General features: G+C 54.5%; 1 protein-coding gene across 5 annotated transcripts in view; it reads right to left on the bottom strand.

Annotated features, from left to right (window-relative positions):
• The window catches only part of NCKAP5L (NCK associated protein 5 like), a 30,502-nt gene extending 2,842 nt beyond the window's left edge, over positions 1-27,660 (bottom strand). Inside the window, exons 1-10 of one of the 5 annotated variants that reach the window (XM_059185419.1) lie at positions 27,537-27,625; positions 13,762-13,828; positions 13,106-13,183; positions 10,424-10,492; positions 9,198-9,355; positions 8,383-8,451; positions 8,220-8,258; positions 7,366-7,485; positions 4,477-4,590; positions 612-3,232 (exon numbers count right to left, since the gene is read on the bottom strand). In XM_059185419.1, coding sequence (XP_059041402.1) covers positions 612-3,232; positions 4,477-4,590; positions 7,366-7,485; positions 8,220-8,258; positions 8,383-8,451; positions 9,198-9,355; positions 10,424-10,492; positions 13,106-13,139 — 3,224 coding nt within the window. In that variant the 5' untranslated portion in view covers positions 13,140-13,183; positions 13,762-13,828; positions 27,537-27,625. Of the gene's footprint in view, positions 1-611; positions 3,233-4,476; positions 4,591-7,365; positions 7,486-8,219; positions 8,259-8,382; positions 8,452-9,197; positions 9,356-10,423; positions 10,493-13,105; positions 13,184-13,761; positions 13,829-27,536 lie in introns of all 5 variants that reach the window. The other 4 variants (XM_059185420.1, XM_059185418.1, XM_059185421.1 and 1 more) reach the window with 4 other exon arrangements.
• Between the last annotated feature and the right edge of the window lie 227 nt (positions 27,661-27,887).

Raw genomic sequence — 27,887 nt, 5'->3', positions numbered from 1 at the left:
GTGATACCATTTGCTAGTAGATGGCAGCCTGGTCACCTCCTGTCCATACATGACACACCCCACCTGGTACCCAACCCCCACAGACATTCTGCCTCATCTGGCCCGGATGAAGCAACCCCGAGACCAGACAGATGGCCCCTTCTCTGCAACCCTGCTCCGGCCACCGAATCTGAGTGGGCAAGATGGGAAGGGGAGCCCCTTTGTGCTATAGGGCAGAAAATCCCAGAGTGAGCTATCAGCCCCCCGTTGGGAACCAGCAGTCCCCTAACTTCTTGTGCAGGCAGCACTTCCGGTGCCTCGGCTGACGCCAGAGACGATTTAGGAAACCGTGGATGGTCAGCTCCCCTTAAATGAGATGCCGGGTCTTAGCACGTGCAACACCACACAGCCAGAGAGGGGTGGACCTGGGGCACAAACCCCAGGCTTTGGACCCAAGACCTAGTCTCTCCTCTGGGCCAGGCTGTTAACCCCCAGCTGCTCTGGTGGCATTGTACTTGACCCCCTACCCTTTCTGCTCTCAGGAAAAGCAGTCCCAGCCCCAGGCGGGCCCAGGGAGGGAAGAGTGACCCTCAGCCACTCGCACCCGCAGCCTGGTCTCCGACCACCCTCACCTGTTGAGGAGCTGCTGCATGAAGGTGTCAGCGCCCTGGTACATGCCAGCCAGCTGGCCCTGCACCTGCCCCAGCCCGGTACTCGGTCCCGGGGCTGGGCCTCCGGGCCGTGGCCGTGCCCTGCTGCTCAGGTAGGCCTTCTCTTCCTCCAGGGCCCGGCGCAGGTCTTCCGCCTTAGCCATCAGCTTGGAGATGTTGAGGCTCTCGGCCTCCAGTTTCCGGGCTTCCATCTTGCCCTCCTTCCGGAGCGGGGAGCCCCCACCGGCCCCTTCCTTGCTCTTGGTGGTCTCGGTGCGGCGGTTCAGCGCCGGCAGTTTGCTCTTCTTCAGGCCGAACCAGCTGGCGATGCTGCTGGCATTGCGGTGCTTGGCCTCAGTGCCCGGCGCCCGCTCCTGGCCCTGCAGCCGCAGCACATTCTCCTCGATGCCCTTCATCACCTTCTCCTCGATGGCCGAGTGTGGGGCCCGGCCCTCGGGGCCTTGGCTGGGGTCCGCCGGGCTGGGGGTGGGGGCCGAAGGCTGTGCCGGAGAGTCACCACAGTCAGCCCAAGGTGGGCCCTTCCCCTTGTCAGGCTTCGGGGGCTCCTTGGTGGTCGGTGGGGCCACAGGGCGCGGTACCATCTTGGTGGGTGACTTGGAAGGCAGCTTCGTCGGGCTGCCATGGGGGCTCTTACTGGGCTTGCCAAGGCTGGGGGCTGAGGTTGGTGCTTTGGCAGGGGTGCGGGGTGCCTGGGGGCACAGGGCCCCTGCCAGCCGGCTCTTGGCCAGCTCCACTTTGGTGAGGCAGCTCCGCGGTGAGACGGGCTCCAGGTCCACCCGGGCCCCCATGGAGTGGGAGGAGTAGATGCGGGCCCCGGGGTCTCCCAGGAGCCCAGGTTCTTGCTGCTTCAGGCTGCTCGTGCCCAAGGCCACTGCCCCTCGCAGGGCCCCCTTGGCTTCTGGCCCCTCAGGAGGCCTGGGGGTGGGAGGTGCCACGTCTCCAGGGCTCTCCCCTGACCTCCCTGCTCCCCGGGCCTTCTCGGCGCCAGGCTTGGCTGGCACCCCGTTTTTCTCCAGCCCCTCGGGGCCAGTCTTCAGTTTCCCCAGGGCCGCCAGTCTGTCCCGCAGAGGGGTGTAGCCAGGATCCCCAGGTCGCCTCCCGGCCCCCTGGTTGGGTTTCTTGGATGAGCTGCTGGGGGTCCGGCGGCCAGGATGGGGAGACTCCGAGCCAGTTTTGTCCAGACTCTTCTCCTGGGCACTCCCATAGGAGCAGGGTTCTGGGAGGCAAGGGCTGGAGGGAGCTCCAGGACTTCTGAGGACCTCAGGGGCCCGTGGCACCTCCAGGGTTAACTGTGGGTAGGTGGGTACCTGCAGTGGGGATGGAGGTGGCTCTGGGGAAGGCCCCCTAAAGGTGCTCCGGGAAAGGTCCAGAATGTTCTCATAGCAGGGAGAAACCACGGGTCCTGGGGACAGTGTGGTAGACAAGGCTGGTGGGGGTGGTCTGAGCTGTGCAGAGTCCAGAGCTGCGGAGCAGGGGGAAGGGCTGGTGGGCAGGCCCTGTGCTCCCTCCGGGGATAGCTCTCCTCCACCCAGACCCCTGCGGGCCAGTAGTGGGGAGGGGCTGCCATCAGAGCCACTGTTTCGACAGGGAATTCGGGAGTTCCGGGGAAGCTGGGGGCTGAGCTGGGGGCCTCCTGGGCTGGGGACCTTATCTGAAGCTGGAGGCAGCTTTAGAAACTTGAGACCTCTGGCTGGAGAGGGCAGAAGTGGCCCCTGGGCTTCCCCAGGAGAAGAGGGGCCAATTTGGAGCTTGCTTTTCACCTGAGATGAGGAGTAGGGGTGCCCAGGCCGTGAGCCAAGGGGGGCATCACCCGCACCCATGAACATGCTGAGGAAGGGGAGGGGCCCCTGGCCCTCTGAGGTAGCACCAAAGCCTGGCCTCTGGGCCTCTGGAGTAACCCCACCCCAAGCTGACTTGGGGAGGCCTTTGGACTTGGACAGCTGTGGGGGCCCCTGGTCTGGAGTAGATGGCTGACCGGGACCTGGCAGGTCCCCACTGAGTGGGCCTGCAGCCCCGGCCAAGAAGGCCTGCAGGTAAGACTCTGTGTCCTCAAGGAGCTGGCCCAGGTTCAACTGTTTGCGGGCCAGGGCCCCAAGTAGGGTGTCCGGGCTGGGCGCCTCATTGGGGTCACCCGCCTCATCAGAGGAAGAGGAGGAGCTGCTGCCTGGGGCACAGGGGACCCCAGAGCCAGTGCCTGGAGCCTGGGAGGCGCCCCTACCAGGGCCCCAGATCCGCCCAGCACCCTCTTCCTCCCCTGGGCCCCCCAAGAGGCGCTCCCAGTGTAGCAGGCCTCCCAGGCTACCAGGGCCTAGGAGCAGGTAGGGGGCCCAGGAGGAGGGTTCAGGTTGGGGTGGGCCACACAGCTCGCCATTGATGGGCTCTGGGGAGCCAGGATCCTCACTGGGAGGTCGCCACGGGGTGGCAGGCGAGCAAAGCAGCAAGGGGTCGGTCTCTTCCAGGGCTCTTAGCACCTCCAGGATCTGCGCTTTCTTTCGAAGGAATGGGGACAGGGCATCCAGGGCCAGTGGTGGGGCGGCTGGGGGTCCTGGGCCTCCTGGCCGTAGCTGCTGCTCCCAACATACCTTTGGGGAGAAAGGATGTGAGCTGGAGCCCATGTGCAGGCCCAGGACCTGAGCTGGACCAGACTGACTGTGTCAGGAACATAGCAGGCCTGGTTTTGTTGGGGAGTCCCCACAAGGAACGAACAGCTTTTCTGATAGGACAGCTCAACTTCCTCAAGTCACTGGGCCCTGGTTAGCCCACCTCTTCCTCCTGGTGTACCTGAGGCGGGGTACAGACTTCCCCCACTGCTATTTGGGTTAGCAGGGCTGACACCACCTACAACCTGGATATCTATGTTTGCCCCAGGGGAGGGAGGCCTGTCTGTTTTCCAGGCTCCAGAAAGAACACAGACTCAAGAAGGGGAGGCAATGGGGCCAAGTGCTAAGTCAGTCCCTGCCGGCAAGCCCAGGCCTTCTCAGGTCAGACAGCTGTGCTGCAGACCTGCTCCCCCGGGAGGCGGGAACTGGGGAAGCTCCATGGCAAGCCTCTCCCTGTTTCTGCCCAGCTCCTTCTTGGGCCCAGCTTCTCTGGCAAAGTGGTTAACTACCTGCGCCCTTGAGCCAGACTATGCAGGTTCAAGTCCCAGGTCTACTGCTCAACTAGTTGTATGGACTCAGCAAGTTTAACTTGAGCTTCATGGCATTGCCTATAAAATGGGGTGGTGATTATGCTTAACCTCATAAAATAAAGCAAACCAGAGAAGCAAAAGAATAAATGAATAATAGTTCTAGACTTGAATAAATAGACAACTGTAGGGGCACCTGGGTGGCTCAGTGGGTTAAAGCCTCTGCCTTCACCTCAGGTCATGATCCCAGGGTCCTGCGATCGAGCCCTGCATGGGGCTCTCTGCTCAGCAGGGACCCTGCTTCCTCCTCTCTCTCTGCCTGCCTCTCTGCCTACTTGTGATCTCTGTCTGTCAAATAAATAAATAAAATCTTAAAAAAAAAAATAGACAACTGTAAATATAGGCCAAAAATTACTAAAAAATATGTGAGACCCAGGTGTGCAGCACCGAGTGAGAGCTCAGGAAAGGTGATCCACACAAGTCTACCACTAACTAACTTTGCTTGCAAGGCTAGCGATCGCCAGTGGGATCCTGTTTCTCTCGGTCTAAGGCTGACCACTGAGGGCTCACACCCAGACCGGCATCTGGGCCCCAGGAAGCGGGCCCTTCCCCTGGGACTCCTTAAGAAAAAGCAACGCAGTAGTGACTGAGGAGTCCGTTGCCAGTGAAACCACAGACCACTGTGCCCAGCCCTCCTACCTCTCTCTGCCCCGCACAGTGCCCCAGAGGCAGCGAGGTGGTCGGTCCCTCGACAGAGCTCAGGGACGGGGAGGCCGGGGGCTCTGGCGGCGGCTGGAGCGGCGTTAGTGGGATCTGCAGGTAAGAGGCAGAGTCAGCCCAGGGGTGCTCTGTCCAGAGACCCTGCCCCCTCCTGAAGTTCGGCCTTCCCCTTGCCAAGTCTGCTCCTTCAGGGGATGTCTCTTGGCTTCCAGTGTGGCTTCTGCCACTGTCCCCACCACTTGGACAGAGGAGCCCTGGGAGACCGTGCACAAACAGAATGAAGCCATGTGGCCCCAGGTGACAGGGAGATGGGGCTGGTTTGGGGCTCTGGAGAAAGAACAACATCCCTGGGGCAGAGGGCAGTGGCCAGCCTAATTGGGGTGCCCCCGGAGACTCCAAGGGCACTCTGCTTCTCTGCGGGGCCCCTTCCTGTTGATTGCCTGTGTCCTGAGCTTCCCCGGGACGGCTGAGACTAAGGGAAAGGCATTTGTTACTGGGTCGGAGAACAGAGGTGGCAGGAATTATCATTTCTGTCCTCCCCCAACTGGTCCCTGAGGATGTCGAGGGTACTACTAATCACCGGTCACTTCTCTCCATCCCTGAGAATGTCGTTTTCATCTCTAAGGCATCTCGACTAGACAGGAGTTAGCTTTAAACTCCCGCCTCTGTGGCCTTTCTCCCTCTTCTGAGGGGGTTCGGGGTGGGGGCCGGCTACAGCTCGGATCCTCACTCTCTGGTCTGGAAGCTGCTCGGCTATTTGTCTCCCTGACCTGGTTCGGTGGCTTTACCAACCCCTTATCCACAAAGCAGAAGTGATTTTTCCTTTTTCATCTAAAGCATCTTTGTGCTCCAAGTCTCCTACCCCTGTCCACTGCCTAAAGGAGATGGTCTAGACCCCTCCACCAGCTTTCTGGGCCCAGCCTGCTGGTCCTTCCCTCCACTTCTGGTTCTCACTCACTGCCCTTCGCACAGCCTTCATTCCAGCCCAGCCGAATAGCTTGCTTCTGCCGAGGTTACTCCCACAGGGCCTCCTTTCTCCCTACCCCCAACTCTACTTTTCAAATCACCTGTGCAGCAAGGCCCAGGTCCAGTGTTACCTCCTTAAGGCCACTCTGCTGGCCTCTCACCCCTTTGGGCCCCTGGATGTTACAGCCCCGTATGATGGCTATCTGTGGACCTGCTTTAGCTTGGAGCAGTACCGCCCCAAGGGTTTCTGTGCTCGGCACAGACACTGCCTCATCCAATTCCATGTCCAATTCCATATACGTGTTGGCAAAGGCACTGCTCACTGTAAGAGCTTAATTAGCATTTGCTCAATGGAGCTTTCATCATAACAAAGCACAGCCTGAGAGTAACATTAATAATGATAAGCAGCTGCTAGTTATTGACCACGACTAAGGGCCAAACACTATATAGTATTTCATTTCATCCTCATGACAACCAGCAACATAAGGATCTTAATCTTCACTTATGAGAAAAAAACTGGGGTTCATAAGGTTAAATAATTTGCCCAGGGTCACACAGCTAAGAATTAGCTCAGTTAGGGACCCCATCCAAGCGTATCTGAGGCCAAGGTTCATGCTCTTTTTATTATGTCATGTTACTGCTGGGGAAGATAGAGCTATTATTGCCCCAAACCCTCAAAGGCCCCAGATTTCATTTTAGTGATTTAAGCATGCTCCACACCTCTGTTATCACTGGTCACCAAGGAAAGGCATGGACAGAGTAGGCTTGGCTAGTGGGCTTAGGCCTCTGGGGAGTCCAGGTGACCTTGGTAGCAGGGACAGATCCAGGACAGGAAGAGCTACATGGTCACTGTCACCAACTCAGACCGCTCCGCACAGGCTTGGGAGCAGAGCCTCCAAAAAGGCCAGAGTGATGAGATGCCTCAACCAGGGGCTGGGGCTTCCCAGTGAGCTGTGGAACATCCTGCTTAAGGTCTGGGGGCCAAGAGCTGCCTGGCTTGCATCAGGCAGATACACACAGAAGGTGCTTCTCTTGTTGTTAAGGTTGGGGGTAGGGCAGGGATATGCTGACCTCAGAACCCAAGGTTCACCTCCACTCCCTGGGGCTGGGCTTGGTCCTCCCACCCCCCATCTCACCCAGCCTTGGGGCTCCTGATAGAGAGACTGCAAGTGACATCTTTTTCTGTTGTTGTTTTAAGTCCAGTATAGAGCATGAACTCACTACCTTGAGATCAAGACCTGAGCTGAGATCAAGAGTCAGCCACTTAACCGACTGAGCCACCCAGGCTCCCCCAAGTGACATCTTGACTGAGTTCAGGATTCACTACCAGTAGTTTCTGCTTTTCCTGGGTAAGGCAGGTCTACGATCAGGGGCTAGCGTTTGAGGACATGCCTGCATGTCACTGGACGAGCGTAGGCAACTATGTGCACACACAGAGTGACCCGGGGGGAAGTGCCTTTCCTGACCTCTCTGTGACACCCAGCACTGGGTGACTTAGCCCAGCCCCACCCCTGCCCCTGGCCAAGAAGAAGCAACTCGATGGCCAAAGGAGCCCCTTGGGAGCTTGAAATCATTGCATTTTCAGCCTCCGCCCATCACCCCACACAGAGCCAGAGCCAAGCAAGAACCTTCTCTGTCAACAACAAGGGATGCCCTCCAGCCGGGCAAGGAGCACCTGGGAGGTGGGGAGGGCCAAGCTTGAGGGGACTCAGGGAATCTTTCCCTCCCCACCTAAGGCTCACATCTATCAGGCTTCCCCATAGGGCCACAGCTCCCAGAACGGAAGGGATGGCTGGTGGCCTGCTTCTTCAGGTGTCAGGAGAGAAGGAGGTGATGAAGCTGATGGGGCTGGGAGCAGCAGGAAGCAGAGGTAGGAGAAGGGAAGGTGAAGCTTGTGCCCACCTGAGGGAGGGAGCCTGTCGTCAGCTGGAGTTTCTGCTGAAACAGGGCACTCAGCATCTGGTTCTGCCGTTCCAGGTCAAACACCCTCTTCTTCAGCTTGATGCACTCCTCCCGCAGGTCCTGAGCCCGGGGAGGTGGAGGGAGACAAGGAGAGGATGGCAGGGAGGGGGTGAGGGGTAGGAGCCCAGTCTCCTTCACCAGAGTGACAGGCACTCCCGCTGTGCGTGCCCTTCTCCTGCAGCCTCCTAGTCTAGGGGGAGCTGAGCCTGCCTGTGTTGATAGCTGTCACATTTTCTGGGGATGATAAATTCTCTAAAGTCTACCACCCCCAGTGGGAGGTAAATCCCACTCCCTTTGGCATCTTTCCCATCCCTTGAGCCAACCCCGGCCTCTTAGAAACCACACATCAAAGAAGGGTCCATATAAGGCAGAGGAAGACTTGGGGGTCAGAGTGGCTCGGAAGTCAAGAAGTTCCCACAGTACTTGAGTAAATATTTAGATGCCACCTTATGCTCACAATATTAACACTGCGATCAGGGCCATCACAATATGGAGAAGCCTGCTGGGGCCAGTACTGGGGAAGGGTTCAAGCCCAAATCAAAGTTACTCAGAGACCTGGCCTTACCTAGCCCACCTGTGCCTCCAGGCAGAACAGTAGGGACCTGTCCGAGGTGGGGAGAAGGAGCCTTGTTGGAGGGTCAATAGTCCATTTCCACCAAGCTCCCTCCTCTAGCCCCTGCGTGAATAGGCTCGGGGTCCTCAGGAAGGACTCCCCCTGCTATATTCAGGGCCTCTCCCCAGGGTGTCTGGGCTTAGGGGTGAGAAGATCTTCCCATCTCCCCATGGCCGCTTACCTTCTGGTTTAGCAGTGCCTGCACCACATGGTTGGCAACCTGGGGACAGAGGGCCCAAGGCAGAGCTTCAGCCCATCGGCCTCTGCCTGGAGCACTGACGGCCCGTGCCCCTCCCCGCTTCCCCAGCTCCCCCTGCATCAGTCCCCCTGGAGGCCTCACAGACCTCATCTAGACAGCGCTCATAGGTCTCCCGCTGGTTTTCATTGGCCTGGGCAAGCGCCGAGTTCTCTGCCTGCAGGAGGGAGAAAGAGGGCCAACAAGGAGGCTCTGGGATCATTCCTCCACCAGGGCAAACTCCTTAGTGAGGAAAGGGAAGCATGGAGTCTACCAGCTTCACCAGCTCTGGCTGGATTCCCCATAGCAAGGCCTACAGAGACGGATGGAAGGCATCAGAAAGGCAGAGCTGAGATAGCTGGTTTTCTATAAATCCCAACCTCAGTCAGGGAGGTTGGAGGACTGCAGAGACATGGTGGCCAAGAGGACCTAAGCTGGGAGGTGCCAGAGTAATCCTTGGTTCCCTGGAGGGAGGGCAGAGGAGGCTGAAGGGAGGAGGGCAGTGTCTTAAGAACATGGCGAAGAGCTTGGTGGAGGGATCCTTGTCCTTCAACCCCTAAGTCCTGGGTCATTTAAACCCTTCTTCCTGGGGCCTCTGTGACCACACCTTTTCTAGACCGGCAAGGGCATGAAAATTGGGGGGAGACAAAAGGTAAAAGGTAAAAGGATAAAGAAGGGAGCCATCTGGGGGCCAGGACAGCCCTGCTCCTATGCATGCTCTTGCCGGCAAGCTGCACCCCCTTACCCCCAGTCCAGGTTGGAGAGCTCAGAGCAAAGAAAGGGCTTCTCAGAGGAACTTTGCTAAAGAATGTTAGGCTCTGCTCCAGCCCAGCAAAACCGGTTGAGAGGAAGGTCCACCCACATGCATAAAGCCTACCCAGGCTCCGGAGGGCCCTGCCACCCCAACCCTGCCTGGTGCCCCACCTCTAGCTCCCGAAGTCGGTGCAGCAGCTCCTGGCAGGTGCCCGGCTCCGTGCCGCTGTCACCACCCTCTCCCGGCCTCGGCTTTCCAGGACTCCCAGCGGGCTGGTCCATGGCCTCTGACATCGGGCCCTGGGAACACGTGAGAGACACCCGGCAGGCTACTCCAGGGCACAGGACGGAGGAGAGTAGAGGAGGAGGACGACAAAATCTCGTCAGCATTCTGGAAGCTTAGTGTGACTGATGGGCCACTGACACTGTAACAACTCAGGCTCTTCTGATCCCAGGACAGACATACTCTTCCCATTTTAAGAACGGAGACCATTGTTTTACAAACCTCAGTCCCTGCGCTCACCCTTTCACAGGTCACACAGACGCTGGCCACCGGCCAAGAAAGCTGAACTCTCTGCTGCAATCTGCCTCAAACCGGCACACTCCATCTTCCAGGCACAGTGGGAGTGAGCCCGCTGCCTCACCAGTTCCCTGCTCCTGGCCAGGGCCAGGCCCCAGTGGCCCAGTCTTGGGGTGCATGCCATTCCCTCTGACACCTCCCCGCTTTCCGCCCAGCAAGTCCTTCCTATGTATTCTTCAGGGTTCCTGCTCCAAGTCCAGGTCAGGCACCGCTCCCTTGCGGTTCTGGAACCGCCTTCCCGGGAGGGTCGACTCATGAAGGCAGGGACTCTGCATTCATTTCCCTGCCCAGACTCCCACTCCTTAGTGGGCTACCTGGCATGTCTGGGACAGACTGATGACAAGCAATGACTCGCTTGTCACTGCCTGCGAACAGCAGAGCCAGGCTTCTGTCCTGTGTCGTGACATAGAGGTCACTGGACTGTGGCCATGGTTCCTGGCTGTACCTGACAAGCCTTCGGCTGCTATTTGAGTTGCAATTTCTCTTCTAGAGGAAAGTCCTCATGTCCTTCTTTTGCAGAAATAGCGCAGAAATTTCCAGGAAATGGGAAAACCCTTCCTAATGTAAAAGGGCGGAGGCCCCCAGTCCACCACAGATTATGTGCCTCTCTACCCCCCTGTAGCCCCCACAAAAGGAGTTTAGCACTTTCAGACCAAGGAAGAGAGGAGCCCTCTAGCAGCTCAGTGGGCAGGCATCTGAACCACCCCTCCTCTGTCCCCTGCAGTGAGGCGCAGGGAATGCCTTCCCCACCCCCCACCCTTCTCCTCCAGTCCCCCTCCGTCCCCCACAACAGGCACAGGCTCTCAAAGCCCCTCACCTGTCTCTGCCTCCTCACCCAGGCTGGCAGCCAGAATGGTCACACTAGCAGCCAGAATGGTCACCTCACCTATGGAGAAAGAGGGAGACGACATCAGTCATGCATTCCACAAGCATTTACTGGGCTCCCGTTGTGTGCCAGGCACTGGGTCTTGGGGATCAACAAGCCAGAGAAAGCCCTGCCTCTATGAAGCTTCCATTCTACTGGGGGCGGGGGCAAATAATGCACCGAGAAGCCAATGGACATACGTCAGGTCCCAATAAGGCACCGAGAGGTGACACCAAAACAGCTCGGGGACATCCAGATGAAATCCTGGAGCAGGAAGAGCACTGCAGGCTGAGAAAAGAGCCAGTGGAAAGGGCCAGCTGTCAGCTGGACATCATTCAGATACCAAAGAGGGATGAGCAGCAACACATGAGGCTTTATGGCCCTTTGGCAACACACACTGGCTTCTTTAATCCTCACAACCACAAAGGGGACGCCATGCTCTCGGCAACACCTATATCAGAACTAAGGAAACCAAAGAGCAGGAAATTATGCTCCCAATGGAGTGTATCCTGTGTGCCAAGCAGCATGTTGGCACTTTCTCAGACACTACTGCCCCCAATCCTAACTTTACGAGGGGAGGCACCGTCCGGGGTGAGGGAGTGGTGCCCGCAGGTGAAGGAGGCTACCTGAGACACCCGGCTGTTTCACGAAGCCCCCCTGGCCCGTCTCCCTTTCCCCCTCCCTAGCCGGGCCTCTCTGTACACATGTAAGTTGCACTGTAAGCTCCTGACCTTTGATAAGCTCCTTGGAGTCTCCGGGCTCCCGGAGCTAAGCCAACAAGACAGATCTGGATGAGAATCCCGACTCTCCAAAATCTGTTTCTTCACCTAGAAAAGGGGCCTAAGAATACTTAGCCCAAACGGATGTTGGAGAATGAACTAAGATCGTCTGTGTAGAGGGCTTATATGAACTCTACAAATGGGGACTTTTCACGAGCCTATCCCGACAGGGGTATGATGCGAAGTCCTGCCTTGTTCCCTGCCCCTGCTGGATGTTTATCTGTAAGGAACCCCGAGGCCCAGGCTCTTCCCTGTAGGGTCTGGGCAGTGGGGGCACCCTGCAGACCTGACTGTGACACCCACTAACCCCGCGCTCAGGGGCTCCCTCCTCCTCAACCTGCCCCCCCGACCAGCTGCTCACCAAGCCTTCACCCCAGAGGGAGAAAGGGATGATTGCAAAAGGAGAGAACCTTCTTTCCCAGTGAGAGAGACTATGTGCCCGTGTATGGAGGAAAGCGGGCAGTGGCCTTCTGAAAACTGCAGGAAAAAACTTAGAATACTTATTTTTAAAACACTCTACAACAATCTCAAGTCCTTTGTTATTTTAACATCATGAAAAATGTATTGAGTATAACTTCATTTGCTCATGACATTATCGTGTTTGGTATTTTTAGAAATGGACGGGCTTGGAAAAAAATGAAAAAAATTCAGGAAATATCCTCCTTCCCACATACATAAATAGGGGTTAAAACCAAAAAAGGCCTCGGGTTACCTCCACCACTAGAGTTAAACCCCACCCCAGCACCCCAGCACGCCCTTCTCCTCCTCTCGTTAGAGGCTCCCAGTGCCCCCAGTGTGCCCTATCTTTCCCCTCAATCCCCTCACCCTTTCTCCCTTGTGGATAGCTCCACGGGGGGTAGCGGGGGATGGGAGAGACAGACCCAGGAGGGTGAAGGAAAGCAGCGGGGTGAACACGCCGTGTCCAGGGCCAGAAAGGGAGGAAGATAAAACTGAGGAAAAGCCCATGTCTTGGAGTTCCCAACAGTGATAGCAAAAACCAAACTACGGGCGAAGATGCTTTGGGAGAATATCTTTTCCTTAAGAAACAAAAATAAAAACGCCTCCAGGAGGCCCAGATCGTGCGGATTGGCTGTGGATGATGTCTGTGGTCGAGGACGGTGGGGACCCGATAGGCAACCCCTGGCCCCACAGCTGACTGCCATCACTCTATCCATCTAGTTTCTGTGGATCCCAGGGTGGGGAGGCCAGAGCCCCGCTGTGACCTGGAAGAGACCCTCCAGGTGATAAGTCACCCCAAAGCAGCAGCTCTGTCACATGGAATGGTCTCTGCCTCCCCAGCTGGGCTTCAGAGAGGCTCCGGAAATGAAGACAGGCTGTGACTCAACCTCACTTTAGGGAGAGGCTTTCTGCCCTCAGTTGAGGTGGTCTGGCCAACCCGGGACAGAGCGGCCTTCTCTCCATCTGCAAGGTCACAAGCAGAGGGCCAGGAAGCCGGCAGCCCAGACTGTTTGAGTCACAGGGAAGAGGCCTGCATTTAAACTTGGTGCCCAGAGCAGGGCAGGCTATGAGCAGGACCACAGTCAGAGTTCAAGATTTCTATGGCGGAAGGAACACTTCCTACAGCTTCTCTCTCTTCTAGAATATCTAAAAAGCTACTACCACCTCAGTATCCAGTCTGAGCCCAGTCAAGAATCTGGCCTATCACTATCTGGGTTTTTGGCCTAAATCTCATGGGGGAAAAACCAACCCACGTTTGCTCCCCAACAGCTATCCCTGCCGGGAGTCAGTGGGGTCCCTCTCCCGGGGGCTGCACACCCACCTCTCCCTCAGGCCCCACAGCTCCTACTCACAGCTTCTGGACTCAGCCCCACCCCGAGCCTGGAAAACCCCCAACCTGGATTCTTCAGGATGGCCCTGGCTTCACACATTCCTCCCGTGGTCCCACGACGCGCCTGGATGTTGGATGTTGGGTCTGGAACACATGATGTGGGCCACGTTGGGTAGAGATGGAGCTGCAGCTTGAACTGGAGGCTTCTCCCGCCAGAACTGCCAACAGGCAGCCCCGCCCCCCACAAAGGCCTGATTCAGAGGGAGGTGACCTCAGTGCCGAGGGGAGGGAGGGAGAGGAAGGGAGGAAGACCAGAGCCTCCTGGGCCCTCCTTCAGTGGGGGTGGGGGGCTGTTGGCAGCAACCAGGGACAGGGAAGGGGGAGCAGCTGCTCAGAGGGCTCTGGGTAACCTGGGGACAGGGCTGGCTCAGCCTGATCGCTGAATGAATCTGGTGACTTGGTCTCTTCAGCCCAGGCAGTCACAGGGCCCCAAAGAGAGCTGACTGCCCCGGTCTTTCCATCGGTCAAAGCAAAGGAGTAAGATCTGCAGCGCCCACCCTCTGCCTAGCCAGGGAGAAGCCAAGACCCCTCGCTGAACTCTGGGCCCAGGCCTAGAAGGAAGGGACTAGAGAGGTGGCAGCAAGCCTGTCTTCCTCACTCCCTTGCTCCCTCATCCCGGCCCTTAGCCAAGGACTCTGGGCCCTGATGAGCCCCTCACTCACCAGCTGTTCCCCCCAGAGTCCTCTAGGGACAGAAGCCAGGGACCAGGAGGTGGGGGAGGGTGGGCAGCTGTGGGAAGGCAGAGATGGAGAAGCTCACTTTAATAGCAGAATCATCCGTAACAACAACCGTTTCCCCCCTGCTCCCCCCATCCCCCAGCTGCTTTCTGGAATCCCCGTCACACCCAAGAGTCCACTTGTAAACAGCGACTTCTGAACCCAGAGCAAACACTCCTTTCCAGACATATCAGCCCGGGGCTGCCGTGGGTGTGGGGAGGGAGCACAGGGACTGCTGCCCCAGGGCATTCCTGGCCTGAAAGTAGCCAGCTTAATCCCAGCCCAGAGCATCCTTGAGCCCGAAGAATTCCAGCTGGTCTCCTCCCCACACAGGGAAGGAGGACAGACAAGAATTTCCTTCCCTCCTCCTGACAACTGGCCCCAGGACACAATAGCCCCACTGAGAAGCATGTGTCCATGGGGAAGGGGCCTCTGCAGCCCTGTCCAGCTTCCTATTCACAAGCACTGCAAGAACCTCCATCCCTTGTGTAGGTTCTTTCTGATCCACAGTAGGATCAGTCCCCCAGCCCGCCCAGGCAGGCAGGAGGAAGGGCAGTCCTGTTGAGCCCCAACACCCCTTACCTCCTCGCTCCCGGCCCACAGCATAACCCAACAACAAAAAAAGCAGCTGCTGGACGTGGGGAGAGGGAAGGCGCTCAGAACTCAGACACTGAGCGTAGCCAAGTCCCCACTGACCAAAGCCTAGCTGGGCTCATTCTAGCCAGCAGGCAGCCGGAGAGTCTGGTCCCAACACTGCAATTTACTTCCTGTGTTGCTTCAGGCAAATCACTCAGTCTCTCAGGGACAAGTTCCTTTGGGCCAAATGGAAGCTGTTCTAGAACACTGGTTCTCAAAATATGGTCCAGGGACCCTGACGTGACGTTCTTCCAAGGAATTCACAGAGTTGAAACTATTTTCATACTACTACTAAGACATGATTTGCTTTTTTAACTCTCATTCTCTCATGAGTATACAGTGGCATTTTCCAGAGACCACATGATATGTGATATCACAACAGACTGAATATAGAAGCAGATATGAGAATCCAGCTGCCTTTTATTAAGTCAGACATGACATAAATGCAAGAACATATATGCCATTCTTTTCAGTTTTGTTTTTTTTTTTGTCCTGGAAAATACATAGTTACTTTTCATAAAATATGTTAACATATAATGGGTTTATTATCTTAGTTAATTAAATGTTTCAAACTCTGAGTTCTAATTTATATGACAGTACATGTCAAAAGGTATAACATATATAAACCAAAGTTCTTTGGGGTTCCTCAATTTTTAAGAGGTTGGAGGGTCCTCAGGCCAAAATAGTTTGAGAATCACTTTTCTAGAAGTGTTGTCCGGTAGAACTTTTCTGTGATGATGCAACATTTATTCTGTGCCATCTAATATGGTAGCCATTAGCTACATGTGGCTATTGAGCCCTTGAAATGAAGCTAGTTCAGGGTGCCTAGGTGGCTCAGTTGGTTCCAGTCTGCCTTCAGCTCAGGTCATGATCCCAGGAACCTGGGACTGAGTTCCTGCTCAGCAGGGAGCCCACTTCTCCCTCTCTCTCTTTCCTGCTTTCACACTCATGCTCTCACATGTTTTCTCTCTCAAATAAATAAATAAAATCTTAAAAAAAAAAAAGAAGAAGAAGAAGAAGAAGAAGAAGAAGAAGAAGAAGAAGAAGAAGAAGAAGAAGAAAAGAAATGAAGCTAGATCAACTGAGGAAATGAATTTTAAGTTTAAACAACCACATGCAGTTTGTGGTTACTGTCCTGGATGGTACAATTCTAGAAGATCCCTGGGGTTCCCTGACTTGAGCCTTCTAGGTCAATGCTTTTTTCCACAGAGTCTAGAGGTTGAGGATAGAACAGGATGGGGTTTGACACTCACTTCTGTCTTTAGGCTTTTGCTCACACTGTTTCTTATTCTGTCCTCACCGAAGGAAAGCCACCACAACCAGCTCATCAGCACGGCCTGGCACTCCCACCGAGATTAACTGTTAGAGTTGCACTCTTATCCTCTAAGGGCTGCTTCACACCCACTCCGCTTTCCTCCATTGCCTGCCCTCCTTTCCCCAGGGGATTAAAGCCAGCAGAGGGAAAACCCCTAAAATCTGCCACTGTCCTCCCAGCCCCATCAGAACCCTTGTACCCCCCCTCTCCCCATCTCCTCCAGGTACAGCAGACCAGCTGCCGCCTTCCCAGGCAAGGCCAGTCCTTCCTGCCCTGGTCCATCCCCACTTAGGTCTTCAGTATTTACCTCCTCAAGGGACCTTTCCCATCCGCCGTTAAAGCTTCTCAAGTGTCTTTCATCTACAAAATAATTTCCCCCTGACATTTCCCCAGACAGTGCCCTCTTCTGCCCTTCCAATTCAAAATTCTAGAACCAAACCAAACAAAACACCCAGCCTCACTTCTCACTCCTTCCTCGACTCAGTCCAACGTCAGCAGTTAACTGCCTCAATGCTCAACCCAAACAAGATTTTCCCACCCCCATCGCCTTCTTAGGCACAAGTGCCCCTGGTGGCCACTTCCTCCTGGACTTTTTTTTAAAGCTTCGAGACACAGTTCACATCCCCTATGACTCACCCGTTTAAAGTGTGCAATCCAGTGGCTCATGGTGCAGTCACAGATCTAGGCCATCGTGACAACTGTAGAATATTTTCATTACCCTTTAATTAGCACCCCCTCGCCCCCTGAACTAATCTGTTTTCTGTCTATAGATTTCCCTCTTCTGGACACCTCAGATGAATGGACTCAAACAGGCGGTCTTCGTGACTGGCTTCTGTCACTTGCCTCATGTCTGCAAGGCTCAGCCATGCTGATGCATGGATCAGCACTACGTTCCTTTCGTTGGCCCAATAATATTCTGACGAATAATTGATGTGCCATCAGGTCTTTATCTCTTCATCTGTTGATAGACGGGCTTCCACGTTTTGGATCTCAGGAGTAGTGCTGCTGTGAGTGTTCGTGTGCAAGTTTTTGTGTGGATGCAATTTTCACTTCTCTTGGGTGTGTATACTCAGGAGGGGACTTGCTGGATCACATGGTAAGTTTAGGTTTACCTTTTGGAGGAACTGCCACATTGTTTTTCAAAGGGAAGGCACCGTGTATGAGGTTTCCATTTCTCCATGTCCTCAGCACTGGTAACTGTCTGATTCTCAAATTCTAGTCACCTGAGTGTGAAGTGATCCCTCATGAAGGAAATAGTTTATATTTCCCTAATTAAGGATGTTGAGCATCTCTTCATGTGCTTAATGGCCATTTATTTGTATAGCTTCCCTGGAGGAATGTCTATTTAGATCTTTTGCCCATTTTTTATTTGTTTATTGTTTTTTTTTTTAAATCAACATAAGGATTTTTTATATATTTTGAATACAGTCTCTTATAATAAGATATATGACTTGCAAATATTTTCTCCTATTCCATAGCTTGTCTTTTCACTTTCTTGATGGTGACCACCTTCTCCTAGATGACTTTTGCCTGGTCTATGATGCTTTTCCCCTCCCCCCAGCCATCTTGCATCTCTACTTCTATGTATATGTGTGTGTATTTTAAAACTTTGGTTTTGTATGGTTGTGTATACACATACACAACTCTAAAAAACACAGACACAGCAATGTTCTCACTGTCCTACAACCTTCTTCAGAAGAACAACTAAAAAAAACAAAACAAAACAAAAACAAAAACAAAACCAAAACCCGGAACCACAGACTTTATTTGGATCTTCCCGGTTTTTCCACTGATGTCCTTTCCACTGATGTCCTATTCCAACATCTAATCCAGGATCCTACATTGTGCTTAATCACCAAATCTCCTTATTCTCCCATGATTCATGATAGTTCCTCAGTAGTCTTTCATGACCTTGACATTTTGGAAGGGAACTGATCAGGTCAGTATTTTGGACAGTGTTTTCTTATTGGGATTTGTTTGGTGTTTTCTCCAGTGAGACTGAAGTTATTAATTTTTGAGAAAGAATACCGCAGAGGTGATGTGCCCTTCTCAGTGCATTGTATCAGGGGGTATAAAGTTGAGAGGTCTTAGGACTGATGAGATTAACCTTGAGCAGCTACTTGGGTGGTATCTAGTGGGCTTATCTGTTGTAAAATTACTATTTTTCCTTTTGTAATTAGTAACCAGTTTGGGGGGCAATATTTGGTGACCATGCAAATACCCTGTTTCTGCTTCAATTTTCACCCACTAATTTTAGGATTCACTAGTAGGTCTTGCTTACAGCAATTATTGCAGTGTTCTAATGATAATTTTTGACTTCCATTATTCCTTATACATTTATTAACTAGAAATTTTCTGTAAGGAAGAGCTGTCCCTAGGGTGCCTGGGTGGCTCAGTTGGCTGGGCACCTGCCTTTAGCTTGGGTCATGATAGATTGAGCCCCATGTCAGGCTCCTGCTCAGCCAGGATCCTGCTTCTCTAAATCTCCCTACTTGTGTGCTCTCTCTCTGTCAAATAAATAAATAAAATCTTAAAAAAAAAAAAAAAAAAAGGAAGTCCCTTCTCTGCCTCTGATTTACTTAATTACATATTTATATTAGCATGAACTCATAGATATTTTATTCATTAGATTAGAATCCAATATTATCATCACTTATTTCATTGCTTAAATTCCAGCTCTGATCATTAAGAACTCTCTCTGGTCGGTTCCTCCTCTTTCCACATGCCTCCATTTAAAAAAAGTTATTTACCGGGCACCTGGGTGGCTCAGTTGGTTGGGCGTCCCCCTTTGGCTCAGGTCATGATCCCACATCTGGCTTCCTCTCTCTCTGCCTCTCCCCTTCCCGCCCCCACGTGCCTGCTCTTTCTGTCTTAAATAAATAAATAATATCTTAAAAAACTGTATTTACTTTTGAACATCTGCTTGCTTCCTGGCATCATAAGATATTCCAGACTAATCTTATATTTTCCCTGCCATAATCACTTTTCCAAGGAGCTCCACCAGAGCAATCCTCTTTCTAAAACTGTACCTCTGATTGTGTCCCTACTGCCTCAAACCTTCCCATGACCTCTGATTGCTTTGGGGACAGACCAAAGTCCTCAACACAGCGTGGAAGCCCAGCCCCGGCCCCAGAGCAATTCCCCCGCAAAGCTGACCTGAATGGATTCGGTCCACACTGACTGCAGCTTCTTGAGGCGCCTTCCGCAGGAGCGGTGTCTCCAACCATCATGTGTCCTGTTCTCTAGTCCTCCCCCATGAAGACGAGGGGACTTCCCGTGCTGTTAGAAGGGGAGTTCCCTGAGGAGGAGCCCTGCCTGCATTTCTGTGCTCCCCCACACTTTCTGCCAGTGAAACCCCAACCCTGGTCACCTCCTTTTCTTCCGGACAGAGTAAGACCAGAAAGAAGGGACGATGGGCTCCTCAGCTTCTCTTAAAGACCCCCAACTGTCTCCGTCCAAATGGCTCTGAGGACCCAGAGGACCAACCACGAGGAGAGGTGAGCAAGGGACATTTTCAGCTTTGTCCCTAACGTTGATAAGACCTTCTCCGAGCCCTCAATCCACTCCCAGGCCTCAGCGACTCCCTCTGGCAAATGGGACTAATCTGTTCCTTCTGCAGATACTTCCAAACAGATCACTCAGAAGGAGGCATGAGGCTGGGGACTTGGGGGCAATTCAGAGCTGGGTCAGCATTTCTGACTTCTTGGGGTGTTCAGTCTAGTAGGGGACATAATACATGTGGGTCACAGCTGTACAGCAGAGGACATGGCCCAAGAGAGGTCATCTGGAGAACTTTAAAAATCAGGAGAGAAACATTAAGCTGCAGCTACAACCATTTTTCAGAACATAAGGCATCAGTGCACACTTATAGACCGGTGGGGTTTAAGTACAAGGGAAAGGCAAAGGGGAACATTCTAGGCAAAAGGAAGGCAGAAACAGAAGGAGGCAGAAATCTGTGGGTCTGGACGGAAACACAGTGACTCAGTGCAGCTGGACTCAAGGGCATCTGAAGGTGAGTGTTTCCCGGCCCCCTGGCCCATGCCAGTTACTAACTCCTCTCCTATCTCCCAACCCAACAGCAGAGTCAGCATATTTTCAACACCCAGGGTGTAACCAGAGAAATGTGCTGGATCCCACAGGAAGAGCTGAGGCAGAGAGGCAATCATGGAGGTGACTGCTGAGTTGACTACTGGAACGTCAGCTCTCTGCTCTCAGATCCAAGAGGAAGAGGGCCTGGGAGGCCACACGGCCAGCGGGCTCTTGGGCTGCACCTGCTGGCTATGCCGACCCAGCCCCCAAGCTTGGCCCCCTGTACTCACTCCCCCAGGTTCCTATCCTGGCCTCTTTCTTCAAAGAGAATAGGCTCTGGCCAGCCAAGTGCCTTCCAAGTCCAGGCAGCTTCGGTGTTGACTCAGTGGGTGCCATGTGGCCAGAGCGTGGAGATGACCTCGGCTGTGAGCTCTGGCAGGAAGCAAGCAGCTTTCTCTGGGAATAGAGAGTAGCTCTGGCTCACCCACAAAGCCCTAACTGGACTTTGCTCTTACTTGTGCCCACAAGTGGGAGTGAGGCTTCCTGGATTCTGGTTCTGGCGTGGCCTCTGAGTGACTAGTGACTAGAACTAGGGACTAGTGATTAGAACCCATCTGGGACTCAGTTTTCCTATCTGTAAAGTGGGGTGAACTCGCTCTAACTTTTCTTGCAGGGCACAGAAGGAGGAGATCATGTCTGGAAAGGGACTGCAGCTGTGAAGACAGATCCCCTCGTGTGGGGTAGGGGGTTGAAGACGAGGAGCTCAGCAGGGCTTTTAGAGAGAGGTCTTTGTTTTTGTTTTTTGCTTGCTTTTAAGATTTTATTTATTTGAAAGAGAGACAGAACAAGTGTGGGGAGGAGCCAAGGGACAATCAGACTCCCTGCTGAGCAGAGAGCCTGATACTGGACTCGATCCCAGGACCCCGAGATCATGACCTGAGCTGAAGGCAGACACTTAACCAACTGAGCCACCCAGGTGCCCCAAGAAACCCTTGGTTTTGATTGTGTCTTCCTCCTGTAGGACCCATGGGCTTCCCAGGAAAGCGGGGGGTGGGGGTGGGTAGTAGGCAGAGGAAGGATCAGCAAACTCATAAGCTTTTAGCCTTTTTCTGGGCCCAGGAACAGGAAGTGAGGTGCCGTCTAGAGAGGAAGTTAGAAGCAAACACCCCCCAACTTCCCTTCGGCGGACAGGGGAAAGGAAGGCTCTGGCTTCAGGAGCCTGCAGGCCCTGAGCTGGGGAGAGAAGGCAGTGGGGTGGGGGTGGGGAGGAGGCATCAGCAGCACCATGTGGCAGAGGAGGGGGTCTCTTGTCTTGGACATAATAAAACTCAAAGGGCCTAGGACATCCTACAGACTGGGAGATGGGGGAGAAGAGAAGTCACAGAAGTCAAGTTGAAAAACCCAGCTTTCCAGGTCACATGGCACTATACTTACAGGCCTGGCCGCAGCCTCCTGCCCTACCCACCCCTTCCCTGGCTTCCTGCTGTGCCATGCCACATGCCTCCCCACAGTACCTACACACTCCCGCACACCCCAAGGCGGCCCAGGGCCTCGGATTACTTGCTCTTACAGCATATTCCCTTTCTTTGTAGGCTGCATGATAGCCGTGGCTCTGTAACTGCTGAAATATTTGATTATGGTAGCCTTTTGGGATCACCACTGTACCCCCAGAGTCTAGCACAACACCTTGCACACAATGACTGCTGAGAATGCCTCAGAGGCTGATTTTGGCCTAAACCTTGGCACCTGAATGAAGTTTAGAGTACGAAGGTGAACAATCCTTGCTCATGGCCTGGGGTCACTGGGTGACCCTGGGCTGGGCAGTAAAGATCAGAAACCAGAGAATTGAGAGGTGGTGGGAGAAATCCATGCCCACCCAGATACTGCCAACAGGTAAGAGAGAAAAGACAGTGTATGCTATCTGCTATCTTTTGGATAAGGGAGACGAATAGGAGTAGGCATTTATATTTGTTTTGTGTAAAGACATTCTTTTTTTTTTTTTTTAAAGCTTTATTTATTTGACAGACAGAGATCACAAGCAGGCAGAGAGGCAGGCAGAGAGAGGAGGAAGCAGGCTCCCTGCTGAGCAGAAAGCCCGACGCGGGGCTCGATCCCAGGACCCTGAGATCACGACCTGAGCCGAAGGCAGAGGCTTTAACCCACTGAGCATTCTTGAGGGATAGGTGAGAAACTGGTAAGTGACTATCTGCAGAGGGAAAAGGGGGTGGAAGTGGGAGCACACTTTTTCAACACAGACTTTTCTGTATCAGTTTAATTTTTGGACTATATTTCTTAAAAAGTCTAGTGAAAAAATAAAATATAAAACTTGAAAAAAAAAAGTTACAAGGAACCACCACCTGCCTAGGTGATTTCTAAAGCCCCTCCCAGCTGGGGTGATCTACTCTCCTCTCTTAGTAGGAAGTAGGGAACAGGCCCTTGGGACAAGGGAGAAGTGAGGAGGTCTGGCTAGATGAGCATGGGGACTCTGGCCAGAGGACACGGGTCTTCACTCCTTCTCCCCCTGGGCTAGGAGAGAGGTCCTGCCACCCCCAGCTTGTGGTGAGGCAAGGGAGCACCAAGACTGTCTGGAAGCTGGTCAGGGCCCCTTCCACCTGGGTAAGAGCGGAGTTCATTCTAAATCCCAAAGGGCTGGGGCAGAGGTGGGTGGTTGGGCAAGGGGAGACTTTGGGGCAGGTGGGAGGAAGTTGGGGTAAAGGAACCAGGAGGTTGCTGCAGCTGCTGCGGGCAGGTTCTGGGGGTGTCTCAACAGATCCTCACACAAAAGGACCAATTACAGCCCCCACATCAAGCCAGCCGGGGGTGAAATGAATCAGCCCATAGGAACAATGACTGCTGAGAACCCTAGGGCCACACCCCCGGAGTTCTGGGGCCCCTCACAGTCCCATCGAGGAAAAACCTCATCATTCTTCTACCCAGAGGGTCAGTGGAGAGGGACCATTTCAAGCCCTGTGTGAGAATGAGAACCGCGGACCAGCACCCCGGCAGCACCCACCACCGCTCCAGCCTTGCGGGCATCAGTGTGAGAAGCAGAATGGGGTCATCTCTCCTTTTAAAATATCTCTCTAGATAGAGACAGAGATATTTTAAAAAGCCTAGTGAGTACTGGAGATCTCCCAGAGCTGAAGGACCGCCATAAGGGTCCAGGGAGCTGTGCCTGCCTGGGCTCTCCTCAGTGGCTGCTCGACTTTTAGAAATCAGTAATAACAGCAGTGATAATTCACCTTAATAACAGCCTGGCCTCCTCGGGCCTCTTTCATCCATGTAGCTCCCAGAGCTGGGAAAACCGAGCAGGTGCCACACCCCAGTGATGAGGTGTCATTAATCCATCCACACAGACTGGGAAACTGAGGGCAGGAAAGACTTCCCCTTACACGCAACTAAGGCTATAGGAGCTGAGGGCCGCTGGGCAGTGAGGAACTGGAGGAGCTGGCTTCTTATTTGCTGTGTTTTGGGAAGACGGGGTGGGGGAGGCTCTCCCTCCAGAGTCAGCAGGGTCTGGGTTTAGGATGAAGGTGAGGAAGGTGAGGAAGACCCCCAGATGTGTCCCAAGCCCCCTCCCTCAGCTGCAGCAGGGCTTGGGGCGGTGGCCTTGGCTTGGGAGTTGGGGCCTCCGATCTTGAGCCCACACGCTCACCCTGCCAAAGCATGGCAAGGCAGGCCAACAGCTGCTTTGGGCATCACTGCAACGCTTGAGGGCACTGTGGGGTAAGTGAGGGCTCAGCCCTCCCAACGGGCCCATGCCGCAGGCACCGCCGTCTGTGAAGCGCGAACAGGGGGCATCTTGCAGCTGGCGGCGGGTGGGGGGGGTGTGTGGATCCGATCAAAGACATGTCAAGAAGTGGGGAGACTACTTTCTAGGGACCCGAGCCCATCTCTGCAGCCCCCTTCCAACTTTGACACCAACCTCAGAATAATGAGATCCTTCTTATAGCAAGAGCAGGGGAGGGGAGGCAAAAAGTCACAGGAGCCTAAGATCTATTCCCACCGTAACCATGGAGGGAAGCAGTGGAGACTCACACTCGGATGGGAGGGGAAAGCCAGAGACGTGTGCCTGTGCGGAGCCATCCCAGCCTACTGTGTCCCTGGTACTGTGAGAGATGCTGGAACAGACCCAGTCTCAGCTCTGGGAAAACCACAAGGACCAAGGGAGGCACAAACCAACGACCTTGTCCTCCTACCTTCCAGGGCAGGGCCTGGGGAAAAACAAGGGTGTTGTTCGAAGGGATCTGAAGTTATTTTTCCTCAGCATGGCAGATCTGACCAGAGCCCCTGGGGAGGCCCTGAGATGACACCTGACCCTCCAAGGGTCCAGCTCTCCACAATCTCAGGTTCCAGAACTGCCCTTTCTGCTTTAATTCAGCCAAGCACTTCACGCCCGAAAAATTAAGGCTGAGTGGGATCATGCAACACACTAGCCCAGGGTCAGGAGCCCTGCCACTGACACTCATCATTGTATGAATCACTTCCCCCTCTGGACTCTAGTTTCCCCATTTTTAACACGAGGGCGTTGGACTAGATGTCTCTAGGATTCCTTCCAGCCTATGACTCCAATGTTGTTTTGATGTGGTGGCAGATCCCAGGTTGATTTACATAAATTTGCATGTTCAATCAGAAATCCCAAACTCCAAGTATAGAAAAATCCAATCAGTCCATTAGTGCAGCCAGACTGGGGCTGCAGGAGCCTGCCAGGTTCGGGTGAGGATTTTCAAAAGCAGGCTGTGGTGCTGGTGGTGAACCAGGGGAGGAGCTGGGAGAAGAAGCAGGGTGAGAAGTGGTGTGTGTTCTGAGAGATGCAGTTCTGGTGACCCAGAGCCGATGGGGCCAGGGCTCTCTTCAGCTACTGGGCAAGGGTCCTTTCTCCTCCTGCTTCTAACGGGGCCTCTGGCTGGCCAGCCTCGGAGCCACACCCCAAGAGGAAACAGCAGCCTCTGCCTAGCAACAGCCGCATCCTTCACTCTGACAGGGACTCCACCATTAACCACTTTCTGGGAAACTGACCTCCCTGGGAGCTTCCATTTTCCATTCCAGGGGCTCCTCGCAGTGAGGAAAGTTTCCTTGGGGTCTAACCTAAATACCTTTTGTGGCAGCTTCAGTCCATGGACAGCAGGGCCCAGGGAAGAGGGGTCCCCAGGCCCGGGAGAGCTAGCAAAGGGAAAAGGAATACAGACAGTGTGTCCCACATCCAACCAATCCCACAGCCTCTCTAACCACCAGCTCCTGGAACATCCCTCTTGGCACCTGGGAGATCAAGGATGAAAACAAACAAGGAAAACGTGAAGGCCTTTGGCTCCTGGGCTAGAGAGCTAGAGAGCAAGTCCCAACTTGGAGAGCCTGACTCCCGAGAAACCATTGCCCCAGGAGGGAAGGAGGCTGGGAAAGGTGGGGCTGGGGCAGTCTTTCCCTGCTGTCAGGCTGCCGAGGAAAGGCCCCGAAGCCTGGCTGGGCTGGGTGAGGCTAGCAGGGAAAACTCCTTAAGCCCACTGCCTAGGCACAGGAGGGTGGGAGTGCACAGGTGAGGTGAGTAGGGCCAGGGAGGGAGATGGCCAGCGACAATGGGGCTCTCATCCTCTTCTCATAAGAGGGTGGATGAGTATACTGTGTTCCCTGGCTCAGATCCTAAAACAAGTCCCAACAGCTGAGATGCAAACTGTCTCCTGGGAATCTGCTTACCCGGCTGGCCCTTGGCTGCCTACCCTTCTCTCAACTCCTCCCCAAAGGCCCAACTCAAAGACTGGCCTGCCAGGATATCTCAGCAGAGACCTTGATGGGTGGGCCAAACCCCAGCCAGCAAGAGTTCATACCCCAAACCACCAGGGGTGAGCAAGACAATGGCTATTCTTAGGCAGAATAAAGGAGTCTGCAACCCTCCACCCAAGGTTCTAGCACTAAGTTACTGTGATTTCAAACTACATCAGCCAACACCTACCTCCTCAAACTAAGTCACCCAGCCAGGGGACCTTTCTCCCTTTCAGATTCACTTATCAGTGGAACCACACAATGTCAAAAAGTGAAAGGGAATGTGAGAGCTTTCCAGTACAACAGCTGAATTTTACAGATGAGGGAAAAGAGCCCCAGAGAGGCGGGCTGTCTGGGTCAAAGTCACACAGCAAGCTGGGAAGAGCAGGGACCAGGGCTTCTGACTCCCAGTCCACAGGGACAGGAGCCTGGTCCTCACACATTGGTTTCTGCATATTGTGGAACAACCTTCTTCCCTGCAACCCAGGCCATCTGCCTCTCCAGGTTCCCACTCTGTTCCAGAGACCAAAGCTTAAGAAAGATGCAGGAGGGCCTGAGCCACCTCATGCACAGACCACGGACTTTGAAAACAAAGTTGAACTATGTGCAACTATATTCCCAGACAGGAACATACATGTTTCTCTGAAGCAAGAAACCCACTAAACTAGGCTGTTCCTAGAAAGACAGGGAACCCATATGAGTAGTGAATTTTGTGTCTCCCTTCCTGAAAGACAAGGGGTCTTGCAAGACAGGGTCCGCAACAAGGCAGCTGGGCTGGGTTCATTTTCCCCATTAAGTACAGACCATAGAACGGTTAGACATTGACTTCCTCTCTACTGTCTCCCAATATCCCTGTCCCAGGTATATCTGCCTCCAGCCACTACCTCTGGCCGACAATTGTGCTTAGGCAGGAGGACCCGAGGGGAGGGAGAGAGCGGTTGGGAGGGAAATAAGAGGGATTTGCCTTTACAGCCAGGAACCCATCAGTCTAAGACCCCTGGTTCCTCAGAAAGACGAGCATTTAAGTCGCAGCTGGCAGGCTGGGTGGATAGCGCTGAGAATCTGGAAAACCAAGCCTGTGGGAGGTGAGGGACCTCTGCGCCGCTGGGGCAGTGCCAGAGCTGGAGACCTAGAATCTTGAGTCCAGAATAAGGAAAAGGGGGCTGGGGTTCGGTGAGCCGCTTTTCTAGTCGGCCTAGGCCAGGGGAGTGTCGGGCACAGATAAATTCTCTGCATTCTTCTGGCACCGCAGCCAGGACCCAGAGAGGCTTTTTTGCAGGCGCTGCCCTGGCCCCACACCCTGCCCAACCCTTCTCCCTCCCTCAGCCTCTCTTCAGTGTTCAGTCTGCCGGCCCCCCGCCTCCTTCCTTTTCACAGCCCCTCAATGCCACCGAAGGATTGTTCCTAGAGACCCTGATCTCTCCGCCTCTCCCCATCTTCCCCACGCCCTACCGCCCCAGGCCACCGGGACTGCAAGGAGGGCGAAGAGGAGCCCAGGGCTCGTCTCCGCGCCTGCGCTTTGGGGAGAGTCTCCCTCCCCGCACCACCCCCCAGATTCCCCCCACCACGCAACAACCCGGCACCGCTAAGCGGCACCCGGACGGTGGGATGCGGGTGGGGTGGGGTGCGCAGATGGGGCAAGGTCAGTGCTTTCAAAGAGGGAGGGAGACCGGCCCCCGGAACATCCCCCTGTCCCGAAAGTTTCCCTTCCGGGGCCATGGAGTGTGCGCGAGGAGGGCGCGGGGGGCGGGAGGGGGTGGGGTGGGGGTGAACAGAGTCGCAGCCGGACCCCCCCACCACCCCCGCCGGGGACAGTGAGGCGGGAGGGAAGGACAGGCAGCGAGGTCCGGGCAGGAAGGCGCGCCGCCCCCTCCGACCCAAGCCTGCCACAAGAGCCTTACCCTTCAAGCAGCCCACCCCCAGCCCACAGCTTACAGACCCTCCACTCGCCGCCCTTTAAATCCCAAGTAGGCCTGGAACTCACCGAAATCAGGTGTTGAGCTGGGCCAGGGCAGGCCGGATCTGCCGGGTCCATGGCCGCGGATCGGGGGCGGGGGGCAGAAGAAGGGGGGTGCTGGGGCCGCCTCTTGATGTCAAGGCTTTAAAGGGGCCAGTGAGCCCCGCCCCTCGCCCGGACCCCGCCTCCCTCCTTCCGTGCAGCCAATCCACGTTCGCCTTGGATGCGCGCCCCTCCCAGCCCCCCGCCAGATGTTCCCAGGAGGAGAGCTAAGTCCGCCCGTCCGGAGAGCGCCGCTTCCTCCCCGGTGGGAAGGACCTCCCCTCCCCCTATACTGAAACGCTCTCCTCGGGCCCGGTCGGGTCCGGGTTGGTAAAC

Source organism: Mustela lutreola, chromosome 8 (assembly GCF_030435805.1).
Source record: "Mustela lutreola isolate mMusLut2 chromosome 8, mMusLut2.pri, whole genome shotgun sequence".
NCBI classification, from domain to species: Eukaryota; Metazoa; Chordata; class Mammalia; order Carnivora; family Mustelidae; genus Mustela; species Mustela lutreola.
The sequence above is the reverse complement of the archived record's forward strand: the minus strand, read 5'-3'. Positions and strand labels throughout refer to the sequence as shown.